At 39.1% G+C, this 12,554-nt stretch overlaps 1 protein-coding gene across 1 annotated transcript; it reads left to right on the top strand.

Moving 5' to 3' along the window:
* The first annotated feature begins 187 nt into the window (after nt 1–187).
* Nucleotides 188–6,107, top strand: dolpp1 (dolichyldiphosphatase 1). The gene is made up of 8 exons (XM_034122981.1): nt 188–359; nt 1,833–1,933; nt 2,073–2,157; nt 2,463–2,562; nt 2,957–3,055; nt 3,507–3,635; nt 3,755–3,844; nt 4,850–6,107. Exons 1-8 carry the CDS (start codon nt 284–286, stop codon nt 4,884–4,886), a joined length of 717 nt encoding a protein of 238 aa, XP_033978872.1. The 5' UTR covers nt 188–283; the 3' UTR covers nt 4,887–6,107.
* The last annotated feature ends 6,447 nt before the right edge of the window (nt 6,108–12,554 follow it).

The following is a 12,554-nucleotide window of genomic DNA, read 5'->3' on the forward strand; positions in this document are numbered from 1 at the left end:
AATACAAATAGAAACATAGCCTATAGACCTATATATTAAATTAGTAACTTGATAAATATTTGTTTTTTCTGAATGAGTACAGTTCTCTTACATGAAGTGCTGGACTATTGTGTTTTTTTAGCTTCATTCAATAATTCTTCTCTATGGGTAAAATATCTCCTCTCCGGTGATCTGCGGGGATTGGACGGCGGCTCCTCTGCCGGGGACTCAGAGCTCCGCTCCCGGATTGGTGCGACACGTGTCTGGGGCGTTTTTTCACTTTGCCCGGTTGTGTCCGGGTAAGATGGCGTTGGAAGAGCAGTGCTCGGCACCACTTCAATGGCGGTCCGTATCTCTGACACACGTAGAGTTCCCGGAAGGTACGTAAACTAAACATGTTTCTTTAACTAATGAGGATGTTAACCACTGTGCGAATTTTTATAATTTTCGTGTGTTTTCGCGCTGCTGAATGAACACGGCCGTTGGTGATACTGCCAAATAGTGAGACAGTGTAGAACGTCGAGCACAGCGGGGAATATAGCCCCGGACTGCTGAATTGTGAGACAGCGACGCATGCGCAGTCGGAGTTAATGTCCACAATGAAGGCTAGCTAGCCTGTTAGCTGCCGTAATATCGGTCTTCATATATTTGCTCACCATTAAGCGAATATTCCGCGTACTGCAGGAATTATTTCGCACAATTCAAGCATACTGAACACTAAAATATAATGACTCACTGTAGTGGGAATAACTAGCTATTTCTCCTTAAAGAATTGTAGCCGGTAGTGCGGCTAATGGAGCTAGCTCTTTGGCCTCATACAGATAGTAAATTAGCTAGCTTTAACCACGTTGCACAGAGATGTCTGAAATAACAACGTAAAATAATGTGGTGTGTTAGTTATCTAAATGGTGGTTTTGCTTTTCAGCCACAGCAGCTTCCTACTGCTAAATATTTCAACCATCCGGGTTCACTGAGTCCCTTAAAGTGTCTCTCCCACTAGTGTTATGCGACTTTACTGGGGTTTATAAGCTTTAACATCTTTAGACAACACTGAATCCGTCTGCAAAAGTGAAAAGTAGATATTTGACTCTCGCCAGGTTTTTGGGGCGAGTAGACACATTTGCAGAGGTGGGAGAAGTACTCAGATCTTGTACTTAAGTAAAGGCAGAAGTTCCTGAGTGTTACAAGTAAAATAACTGCAATCAAAATGTTACTCAAGTAAAAGTACAACAGTAAAAATATACTTAAAGTACCAAAAGTTAAAATACCCGCTATGCAAATTGTCCCTAAAGTTTGATTTAAGTGTTGAATATAATTCAAATCATGAATCAACATTTGAAAAGTTACTAAAGGTATTGAATAAATATAGTAAAGTAAAATTACAATATTTACCTCTGAATTGTAGTGGAGTAGAAGTACAAAGTAGCATAACATTTAAATACTCAAGAAAAGTACAAGTCTCTTAAAATTGTACTTAAGCACAATACTTGAGTAAATGCACTTAGTTACTTTACACCACTGCACATTTGCCTCTGAGTGTTTACAGTATTATAGTACAAGGGTACACGTTTCTGTCAGAGACTTTAAGGCGGGCCTACTACATTGGCGACACTGAGCACTTGTTTGTGTCAATCCTAAAAGTAAATATGGACCATAATCCCAGATCAAATGCACGATGAGAGGTCCTGAATATGTTGTCTTCAGTGATTGTAATGTCATTTTAAATGTCTATGTTTGTTACAATTGTTATAATTTTATATTTTTTGGTGTTGCAAATGGAGCTGTTGTGATGCAGGTAAAATGTCAGACTATTTCTAAAAAAGTGGTATCTATATAATGTCTGTTTGTCTTAGGTGATCTGACGGGACACATGCTGGCCTACATCAGTCTCTTACCCATAGCAGTCCTTGTGGGTTTTGTCACACTCATAGTGTTCAAACGGGAGCTGCACACGGTGAGTTCTGCACATGCACTTTTAGCATCACTTTAAAAATAGTTTTGTCACACTGTTAATTGTCTCAAAGGACCCTGAAGTATGGCGTCAGGCAGGCCAGAAATGTGTAAGCACTCAAGTGGTGAACTTATTTTTACAGATTTCCTTCTTCGGTGGGCTCATCCTGAATGAAGGGGTGAACTGGGTGCTGAAGCACATTTTCAGAGAGCCGCGCCCATGTGCAGGTGAAGTGAAGGAACAAGCTGTTGACTTTGTGTGGTGATCAGCGCTGGGCATCACTGCAAAATCATAAATCAATTGTGAAATTAGTTCCATGGCAAAGAAAACAATCTCTCTGGCATTCAAAACAATTCAAATCCAGTCTATGCAAATATTCTTCAAATGGATTAAATTGTGTCCAACCAGCAACCTTATATATTTGTATAAAGTTAAAGAGTAAGAGACGCACACTTAAGCTTCAACTTGGGTGTTTTGTTTATATGTAATTGTGGTCCATATTGAAAATGTGTCTTGTTTTTTTTCCCTGCAGGAGCTCACACAACCCTGCACACAGAGTATGGGATGCCCTCCAGTCATTCCCAGCTAATGTGGTTCTTTGTCGTTTACTTCTTTCTTTTCCTTTATTTAAGGTGAGTTTTGTCTTTGTATTTGGAGAGCTTTAAAGGGTCGAAACATGAAGCTGCGAAAAGTGTAGCAACTTGCTAATATAATGTTCATGTCCCAAATCTCATATATATTTTTAATTTCTACAATTAAAAAATTCCATTAAGGTTAATAGCTAAAAAAAAAAAAAAAAAAAGATCTAGAAAATAATAACTTTATGTTAGCAACTCTGTTAAAAAATGGTGTCATGAATGCATGCATTATAAGTGTTTGATGAAATCATATTGGTGTGAATAAAGTGTGTTATTTACATGTTTATTCCAGCAGGGCATGTATTTCATTATCTCGTTTTTGATTATCACTCATTAGGTGCGTTCCATGTGGTTCGGTGAGAACTCATGCTGATTTCTTTTTTTCCAGAATGCATCAAACGAACAATGCTCGCTGTGTGGACCTGCTGTGGAGACACATTCTGTCCATCATCCTGTTGGGCACGGCCTTATCAGTCTCGTACAGCAGGTAGGGCTGCAAGTCATTTTTAATATCAACTGAACTGACAATTATTTTCTTGTCTATAAAAAAAATACCGAAAAATATTCCTGATATTTTGTTTTACCAAATGTCCAAAAACCCAAATATTTTCTATTTGCCACCAAAAAAAACCTATTAAATATCAGTTAATTATTGATGGGTTATCCAAATTCATGTAAAGGTCTACTGTGAATTCAGTAAATGTTTTTTTTAAGCTTTAAAAATCTATGAAGCTCATGAAATTATGGCATTGGTGGACAAGAACATTTATATTATGGTTTCTGTGTTATACTTTGACTTAAAAGCAAAATTGTGCTATTTCCTGTCTAAATATTTCTATAACTAAGTGTGAAACTATTTAAAGTGCATGCTGCTAGACTTAGTTTAACAATCAAGACACCATTTGTATTTTCCTGAACATTATTTTTCTCCTCCTCAGGGTCTACCTGTTGTATCACTCCTGGAGCCAGGTTTTCTATGGCGGAGTGGCTGGTTGTACAATTGGCATAATGTGGTTCTTTTTCACACAAGAGGTGCTGACACCATTGTTCCCCAAAATAGCAGCCTGGTGAGTAGTGCTCTCATTTCTCTCTGCCTCCTTCTTCTGTCACAGGGGAAGACGATTCGTCTGCAGCCTGAATAACTAGATAAAACCGGTCTGATCATTTGTTCTCTCCCAATTTGTAGGCCAATATCAGAGTACTTCCTGGTGCGAGACACAAGTCTGATCCCCAACATCTTATGGTTTGAGTATACAGTGACCAGATCCGAGGCAAGGTAAGATCATTAAGAACACTACACCACATCAGCACCATTTAGGCCTGATCACAATTAAAAGTAGCACACCAGCCTTCACCCGTGTACACATTTTGAAGTCCCCTAAATCTTCCAAATCGACACAAAGAAATCAGCCCACAGACGATACAAATATTGGCGCTTTCTGTTTAAAACTGCCATTTTTGATCATGAAAATGTCAGAAATGAACTCTGCATCCTCAATTACCCCCCCAAACCATTCCCAAATTGGCCAAGCCATTTTTCAACTATTGTCCCCATCGGCTTTAATGCTAATTGTGCAAATTGCCCAACATAGGCAAATTACCATCCGGCAGTTTCTATTTGCTGGGGACCCGTACTGTACATTTCTATCATAAAACCTTTCCGGGTTCACAATAAAACTCTGAACAGGCAACTAGACTATTTAGATGCAGGGTTACATTTTACCACTAGTTAGTCACAATCACTTCCAGAGCTTCTTTATTTTGTCTCTAAACTGTGCCTTTATCTCCCCTGATATTGTGTTCCCAAAATGGTACATCATTTATTGATTGGAAACCGGTGTAATGGTTACAGAAGAGGGGGGAACACTTTCCAAGCTAGCTAGTCTGTTTTCGGTCACTTAGCAAGGTTGTTAGCTCATTTGCTAACAAGATGCTCCCAGTTTATTTAAAAGAAGTATTTGTACCACCTATTAACTGTCTGTAATTTGTTTGTCATTAATACAGCAGTTTATTCATACGCAGAGGAGGTTAAATAAGAAGTCAATAAGCTGCATTAGCTTTCCTCAGTTTAGACCCGTCAAGTTCACCAGATGCACTTTTTTGCAAAACATTGTGTGGGTATAGCTTGTCCCCGTTAGCAAATGCACTGTATGCTGCGATTCCATTGATATAAATCCAATGACTGTCTTTTAAAATTAGATTTGACCATGCCTTAAATATGTTTGAGGCTGTTGCATTTGTTTTGTGACTCAATCCTTTTTTTGTTTTTGATTCACTGTAGGAACAGACAACGAAAGCTTGGAACAAAACTTCAGTGATCTGCACAGCTCCTCTTGAAACTTGATTTTAGGACCACATACACAAATACACACTCGTACACACACACACACACAAACAAAATGCTCACTCGACAGAAACACACTGGACTGACGTGGTTACAAGGAGAAAAGGGCGGAAAGCGTTTCCGGGCGGCGACAGTTCCTGGAGTCCGTCCACAAACGCCTCCTTGTACAGCTTGCCCCCAAAATGCTCCTCAATGCATGCAAGACTGTGCAAGAGGCATACTATTTAATGATAGATTAATATATATATTTTAACTATAAACGCACGCTGACAGTAACGGTGTACTGTAAGAGATTCAAGGATTAAAAAAACAAACAGGGGGACATAGATTCAATTCGGTGGGCGTCATTGCAGCATGTATTTAGTGATTTCTTTTTTATATTCGGATGTATAGCAGCTGGGGAGGGGGGTGGTTATGGCTAGGTTGGGAGTATGTGGAATTAACCATTTTTCATTGTTATATAATAGAAAATGAGAAATTTCAAAAAATTGGTTATGATGTAATATAAATTAAAATGTGCACTTTGTGAAATGTACAAGTTAAGAAAACCCCTGACTGACACTAGTTACATGTTAAGACCCTCCCCCTCTTTTCCCTCCTCAGTCTTTGCTTTGTGTCTATGACTCCAAAGCTGATCTGCAAGCCGCGTACATTTCCTTTGTACTATTGAGCGTCGACGTTTGTGCTTTCTATTCATATCCACGTGTGAGGACTATGAGACTGATTCACAGCGGTTCAGTTCTGTTTCCTTTGTCCAACACTTTTGGACTGAGGTGGAGTTTTGTATCTAAACGCCTCGCACACAGTAGCAGCCTGGGAACAGGATTTCCTTTTTTTTTATTCTGTCAGTTTCTTATCTCCTTTTCTTTTTACCTGCATTTCCAAGATTACATTCCATATCATTTAGTGAGAAAACATTCATAAAGACTGCTGAGGGGATATGTTTTCTTTTTGTATTATTTTTAAAGAAAGGAGTAAAAAAAAAAAGAAGCCTCAGGTCAGTCGTAGCATGTGACTATGCTTAAATCCTCACAGCTCACAGCAGCTAACGTTGGCAGCTGTCATGTGGGGACAGAAGCTAATTTAAAACTGTCATATCATTAGCTCCGCAAAGGGAAGTAGTTCTCTTAGTTTGATTTGTTTTTTTCATGTGTAACCTATATCGGGCTGAATAAAAATGTGTTTATGTACAAGAGATGGTTCATGTCTCGTGCTTTGAAATACAGTGGCATCTTTTCAAATGCTATTTATCTTTTGAGAGTGTTTGCTGTTGAGCAAATGTGGCACTTTATCAGATTTACTGATCGTGGACTAGCTGTGTTTTCCTCTGATGTGCATCAGTATCATTCAGTTTGATGGCAGTGGGCTGTAATCCCATCAGTGTCTCAGTTCAGCTCCATTACCCACTCCGAAAGTGAGGATGGAGATCAAATGTAGTGATAGAATAGTGATGGAAAGATTTGCATCAGGCACCTGTCACCGCCTTATAGGAATATTACAGCAGTGCAATATAAGCATAGAACGCATTTAAAGCATTAAAAGCTTGCAAAATGATCATATCAACAAAGAGCAGTAAAAATGTTTTCTGATTGTTGGTCAAATTTGATAAGGAGCACTGGAGAAAGTTTAGCTGAGACTGATGGGATGCCATTCGTTTTGACGGATTTGAGTAATAAATGTAAGTAATACAAATGTATATTTTTCTGATAACGCTAGGTGTAAAGTAATCAAACAAATCTCCATGCTTACATAGGGGGGGATTGAGTGTTTACACCACATTTTATGAGAAAATGTACGATAATTGTCTGCAAATAAATGCAAAATAGCTGCAAACGTTTGGCATTGCCACAATGCAAGCAAGGCTAAAACAAAATGTCATTTTAGACTGCAAAATTGATTTTATGCACTTAAAAAGCGTACAATGCAATACTTTGTGCCCAATAGAAATGTCCTGATGTGATCTAAGGTAGACAACATAAATGTGCATAATCCATATAATCCAAATTGTTATGGAAAATGTGCAAAAAATATAAAATAGATATAGCCTTATTTGTCAGAGAGGGACTATCTCTTTATGGGCTAATCTAGTTGACAAAGAAAACATGTTCCTGAGTTCACTACGAATAAACTCAGCATTCTCTCTGAGCTGAACACTGCTGGAGAAAATACTTCAGGCCGTTCCTACAGAAACATCTGCCCTATTTAAACGACCTATTCCATTTTTGATCCACTTTTCAGGTCTAACCTCAGGCTATCCCCAAACACCCGTCGGGAACGGCCGTAGCCTAGATAAGAAATGAGAAAGACCTCAACCTATTTCCGTTTCTCTCGGACCTGCACTGTGAAACCTTCTTTGGAAGAGATGGTTGGAGCTGGTGGTCAGATGTGTGTTTACTGACAGATTTGTAATCCTTATCTCTCACTGTGTTATAACAAAATAAAGGCTATACAGACTTCTACGGCACAGAGGTGTCTCATATTGGGTCCTCTGAAATAAACATAGGAGGGCTGACATCCTCTGGATGAAGGCTGTAATTGCAATGTTAAACTTAAAGATCTCCTATCATGCTATTTTTAGGCATATAGTATGGGTCTCAGATATATACAAATATATAAAAAACACGTCTATGAAGTGTTGTGCTCAAAATACAGATCATGCATTTTAGACATCCCTCATATCCCTCTGTTTCAGCCCTGTTAGAGAAGTGCTGATTCTGGGTCCTTAGCTTGAAAAAGAAAAAGAGGAGGGGGAGCTTGTGCCTGTCAGAATTCTACCAGCAGATACCCAGCTAAATTCTGCCGTGATGAAACGCCATCATGTTCCAAACCACATCAAGGATTATTTCTGAACCAGTATGGAGCTCAAATGCTTTTTCTCTTGCGGGTTTACCACAAGGTGAGTTCCTTTCTTTATTTCCTGCTTTTTTACACATACTCTCTCCAGTACAGGTTAGCTCTGAGTGTTAGCGATGCTTGCTAATGTAAACAAATACCATATTACTTCCAAAACACGTTGCGCATTGTTTCTGATAGCAACGTTTCTGATAGGGCTGTGGGCGTAAAGCCAGCCTACATAGGAAATCTAGATCAGCTCCGTTGTTCCCCCGTTTTTAGAGATGTGGGTACGGAGGAAAAGAGAGAGGGTTTTGTTTTCTGACATTGGGGACACATGTTTATGTAACAAAGACGTAAATAAGTGCATTTTGCATGATAGGAGACCTTTAATGTAAGGTGGCATGTGGTGCTTCATAAACTGATCATTTCCTGAAGAGATGATTTTAAGAACATAATTAGTGCTCAGCGTCATTACTGTATCATATCTGCAAATGTTTTGTTTCTAATCTGGTAAAAATGTGATGAGTAGATTATAACAAATGTGCAGTACAAAAAACTAAACTAAACACAATTGAATGTAAAGGTTTGTGGATCAAGCACAACAATTTGTATTTCCATCTCTGACAACTTGTATAGTTAAAACATGAGAAGGGAAATAAGTTTCATTTAACTTTTCAATGAAGGGCAGTGCACTATTTTCTCTCCTTGGTTTGCTTAAAGTCACTGTCACAGTCACAGCCTTATTTGAAAGAGCATTTTTCTCTGTGAGACCACTGACTTGACCTTTTATGCTTTTGAATCAAGAAAGAGCTTTGCCTGGATAGGTCTAAAGCTCTGGATTTTTAGAGAGACAATCTCTAACTAAGCACTAATGTATCGCTTCTTTGAGTCTGTGGCTCTGAGACAGTCAGTGTGAGTGTCTGTTGATCCACTAGATGGCGCGAACACACCGTGCTGTAAAACTGTAGGACAGGATTGTATAGATTCTTTGTAAAACTGCAGGCTCACTAACTCAGACCACCAGACATAGCATAGCACCTCTATGTACGTTTTATGTGCACATTGCTTTAAGTGGCATTATGTTATCTGAAAACCAAACTTAACCTGATCGAGACATTTGTTGAACTTAATGTGGTCTGATAGTCCAGGTGAATTCCATATGGGGATCAGTATCAGTTTATCTAATCTTATTTTAGTTTACTTGATTTTGTATTTAAAATACACAAACATAAAAAACAATTTCCAATTCAGGAGGCAGAAAACCCCCTATTTGAAGTCTCCATCTGAAATGCTTTTTTATGATTAGAACCATCCAATAGACAAATTAATCAATATATGGCATGTTTATGGTTATAGGTGATTAAACTGAACATAATTATGTAAAGTAATACTCCGTGAAGTCTGATTAATCAGTTAAAATGTCCCTTATTGTTAAAGCACTCTCTACATTTTTTGCCATGGTATACAAAGTGTTGGGGTTTTTTTTTTTTGGTTGGTTGGTTGGTTGAAAATAAAGTAGTTTGATTTTTATTGACTTAAAGGGCCCATGTCATGGCCATTTCTACTGATCATAATTCCATTGTTGAGGTCTACTAGAATAGATTTATACTGTGCAATTTTCCAAACTCACATTGGTTTCTCATACAGCATCTCTGTATAGTATGTGTATTCACCGGTATTCACTCTCTGTCCTAAACGGCTTGTTGGAGCTCCTGCCCCCCCCTCCCTGTGAGCCCAGTGTGCTCTGATTGGTCGGGACATTTGCGAGGCTCGTTGCTGCGATCTGCTGCGAGGAGCGGACAGGCTTCCGGGTCGGCGATACAGAGAGAACAAGCTAAACTCATCCTGAGGACCAGTGTTGGGACTAACGCGTTACAAAGTACTCTAACGCATTATTTTTTAAATTCAGTAACTCAGTTACCGTTACTACATGGTGCGTTACTCCGTTATTTTTTTGATATAGTCTCGGCTCCCAGACGTTGGTGAGCGGCGCCAACAGCGAGGCGAACAGAGATGAGAACTGTACTTAAGTACAGTACTTGAGTAAATGTACTTAGATACTTCCTGTGTCACATGCGGAGACGCGCTGTGGGCGTGTTTGTGTTTACTAACAAGACTATCATGGCGGCGGCGGAGCTCAAGTCGAGTTTCTCCGCCTGGAGATATTCTCACTATTTCACTTTTGTCGAGCACAAAGAAAAGAACGTTTTAGTTAAATGTAAGTTGTGTCTTGGCGGGTCAAAGATCCTATCTACTGCCCAAAACAGCAATTCAAATCTGTTGAAACATCTGCAGAAACAACATGCTGGGACGAAGCTAGTAGCTAAGACCACAGACCAAGAGTCATCCGACGCCACTCCACCTCCACCTAAGCAACAGCGGCTGGATTTTAACCGAGGGACTGCTAGCCAGGGAAAAGTTGATAAAGCCATTGCACGGTATGTTGTAGAACACATGCAGCCCTTTTTTAAAGTAACTAAAAAGTTACTGTTCACAGTAACGCATTACTTTTTGGTGTAAGTAATCAGTAAAGTAACTGAGTTACTTTTGAAATTAAGTAATTAGTAATGGTAACTAGTTACTGGTTTTCAGTAACTAGCACAACACTGCTGAGCACACACAAACACTCACAGCCGAAGTAAAAACAATAAATGTGGCTTGATATTGAGTAAGAAAAAGGTTTATAACGCTGTGAGAATGGGTCTGCGGAGAGCATTTCTCCGCCATCCCAACTTAGTAGCCAGAAAAACGTTTACCCATTTAAACAGTTGTGGTAGATACCTTGTTTGTTTTAAACATCATAAATACACAAACAACAATGAATACTTACAGGTTGTGTACCCGAATCTCCCGCTGGTCCAAACAAAGTAGGAACAGCATCGTTCTTCAATTGCCCTACGCTGTACATATCCGGCATGAATCGCTGAAAGGTTTGGGAAGCTTTGTTTCGTGAAATGCTGGCAGAGGGTGTGGCCTCTGGGTATTCATACGTCAGAGTACCCAGGAAGTAAACAATGGAAAATGAGAAATCTCCAACGAGGCGTTTTGGGGCAGCATAGACTGTGTTCGAGTTTTACTCGCTACAGGGTGTACTTTGAGGGTTTTTGACTCTGCAGACCGTTTACATGCATAAAAACCTGGATAAAGTGTTTAAGTCATGGATGTTTAAAGTTTAACTTCTTCATATGTCTAATATTATACTTTTCATTCAGGAAGTATGACGCGCTGCCATGTTGTCCATGTTTGTGATTGGTTGAATGCTCCAAATACCACCCCTCTCATGTGAACGCGCACCTAACTAGATAGGGCACGGCTGGCTTGAGCGATCCACTTGATAACCCGCGTCGTAGGACCGTTTAGCGAGAGCGCGTATGTTTTGGATTTGGCCAACCGGCTAACTCAAACATATCTAGGTTAGGTTGAACCGGCTTCGTAGTACAGGCCTCTGGTTTCTCCAAAATTACCTACCCCACCTTTAAGGATGTTAGAAATGCAGGATAGAAAGAAATAAGTCATCAACGTTTATAGTACAAGGAATCACTTTATTCAATTCATTATTTGTATATTATCATTTAATATTTAAATTGCGCTTTTTATACATAAAAGGTATAACAAAGTGCTTCCTAAAAGCGTATAAAAAACGTCCCCCACACAGTAGACAGAGAAACACAAAACCTTAATAAAAACACTTCATACCAACAAAACTCTATAAACACTTGACTGAATAAAACAAAAATAAACAACATTTCATTAAAATGAATTGCTTATGGGAAGTTTTTAAATATTTCGAAATATTGTCAGGAAAGTTAACTGTCAACATAAAATACATTTTCAAAAGCAATATTTTTGACGCTTACCATAACAAAATATTATATTTTAAATGTGTTAAAACCAGCAAAAAATACAAAAAGACAGCCTAGTTTCTTACAGGCACCATTAAATGTTATCCTTCTCAGAGACCAAAGCAAAGGTATCATTAAAGGTAGGGTAGGTAAGTTTGAGAAACCGGCTCGAGATCGCTAGAATTTGAAAATACACAACCGGAAAAAATCTGCCACTTCCTTATAGAGCCCCTCCTCCAACACACATGAACGCGCACATGACCAATGAGGGCACGAGATAAGTTTGTGCACAGATGGAAGGCTGACAGGCAGGTAGGCCATCCAGTTATTTTAGCCAGGCCGGCTAAAATGATTGGTCGTGCTTTTTACAGTATTACGGCTTTCACAGATAAACAATCTTTATGGATTTTTTGTCAAAGCACTTAAGATATTCATTGCTATCGGGATGTTAAGAGCATTCCATGGAATATAACAAAAAGTGTATCTCGAGCCGGTTTCTCAAACTTACCTACCCCACCTTTAACTGTTTATTTATTTTATTATTTTACTTTTTTTTAAGTATTCTTCAAGTTTCATAGAATAGTTGACATACCTACAATAGGCCTATGAGTTTAGAAATACTTAAAGGGGATCTATCATGCAAAATGCACTTTTGTACGTCTTTTATACATGTGTCCCCGGTGTTCCAGGGAACTCACCAAGTGTCAGAAAACACAACCCTCTCTATTTTCCTCCATACCCAAATCTCTAAAAAAAGGGGCTGCAACGGATCTGATAAAAACTGATCCAGATTTGAACACTGTCCTGACGTCAGGACAGTGGCGCTACGGCTATTGGGCCAACTCCACCAATCAGGAGGAGACAGCCACGGCCATTGCCGTTCGAAAGCGCTGGAGACGCTGTAGTACATATGCCAGGCCTGTAGATGGTGCTGTTGCTCACAGAATCAACCCTTGCAAAAACAG

The sequence above is a fragment of the Trematomus bernacchii genome, unplaced genomic scaffold (genome assembly GCF_902827165.1).
Source record: "Trematomus bernacchii unplaced genomic scaffold, fTreBer1.1, whole genome shotgun sequence".
Taxonomy (NCBI): Eukaryota; Metazoa; Chordata; class Actinopteri; order Perciformes; family Nototheniidae; genus Trematomus; species Trematomus bernacchii.

Coding starts and splice junctions, on each gene's coding strand:
- dolpp1 (XM_034122981.1), top strand. CDS start 284: ATGGCGTTGGAAGAGCAGTGCTCGGCACCACTTCAATGGCGGTCCGTA. Junction 360..1,832: donor ACACGTAGAGTTCCCGGAAG/GTACGTAAACTA, acceptor TGTTTGTCTTAG/GTGATCTGACGGGACACATG. Junction 2,158..2,462: donor AGAGCCGCGCCCATGTGCAG/GTGAAGTGAAGG, acceptor TTTTCCCTGCAG/GAGCTCACACAACCCTGCAC.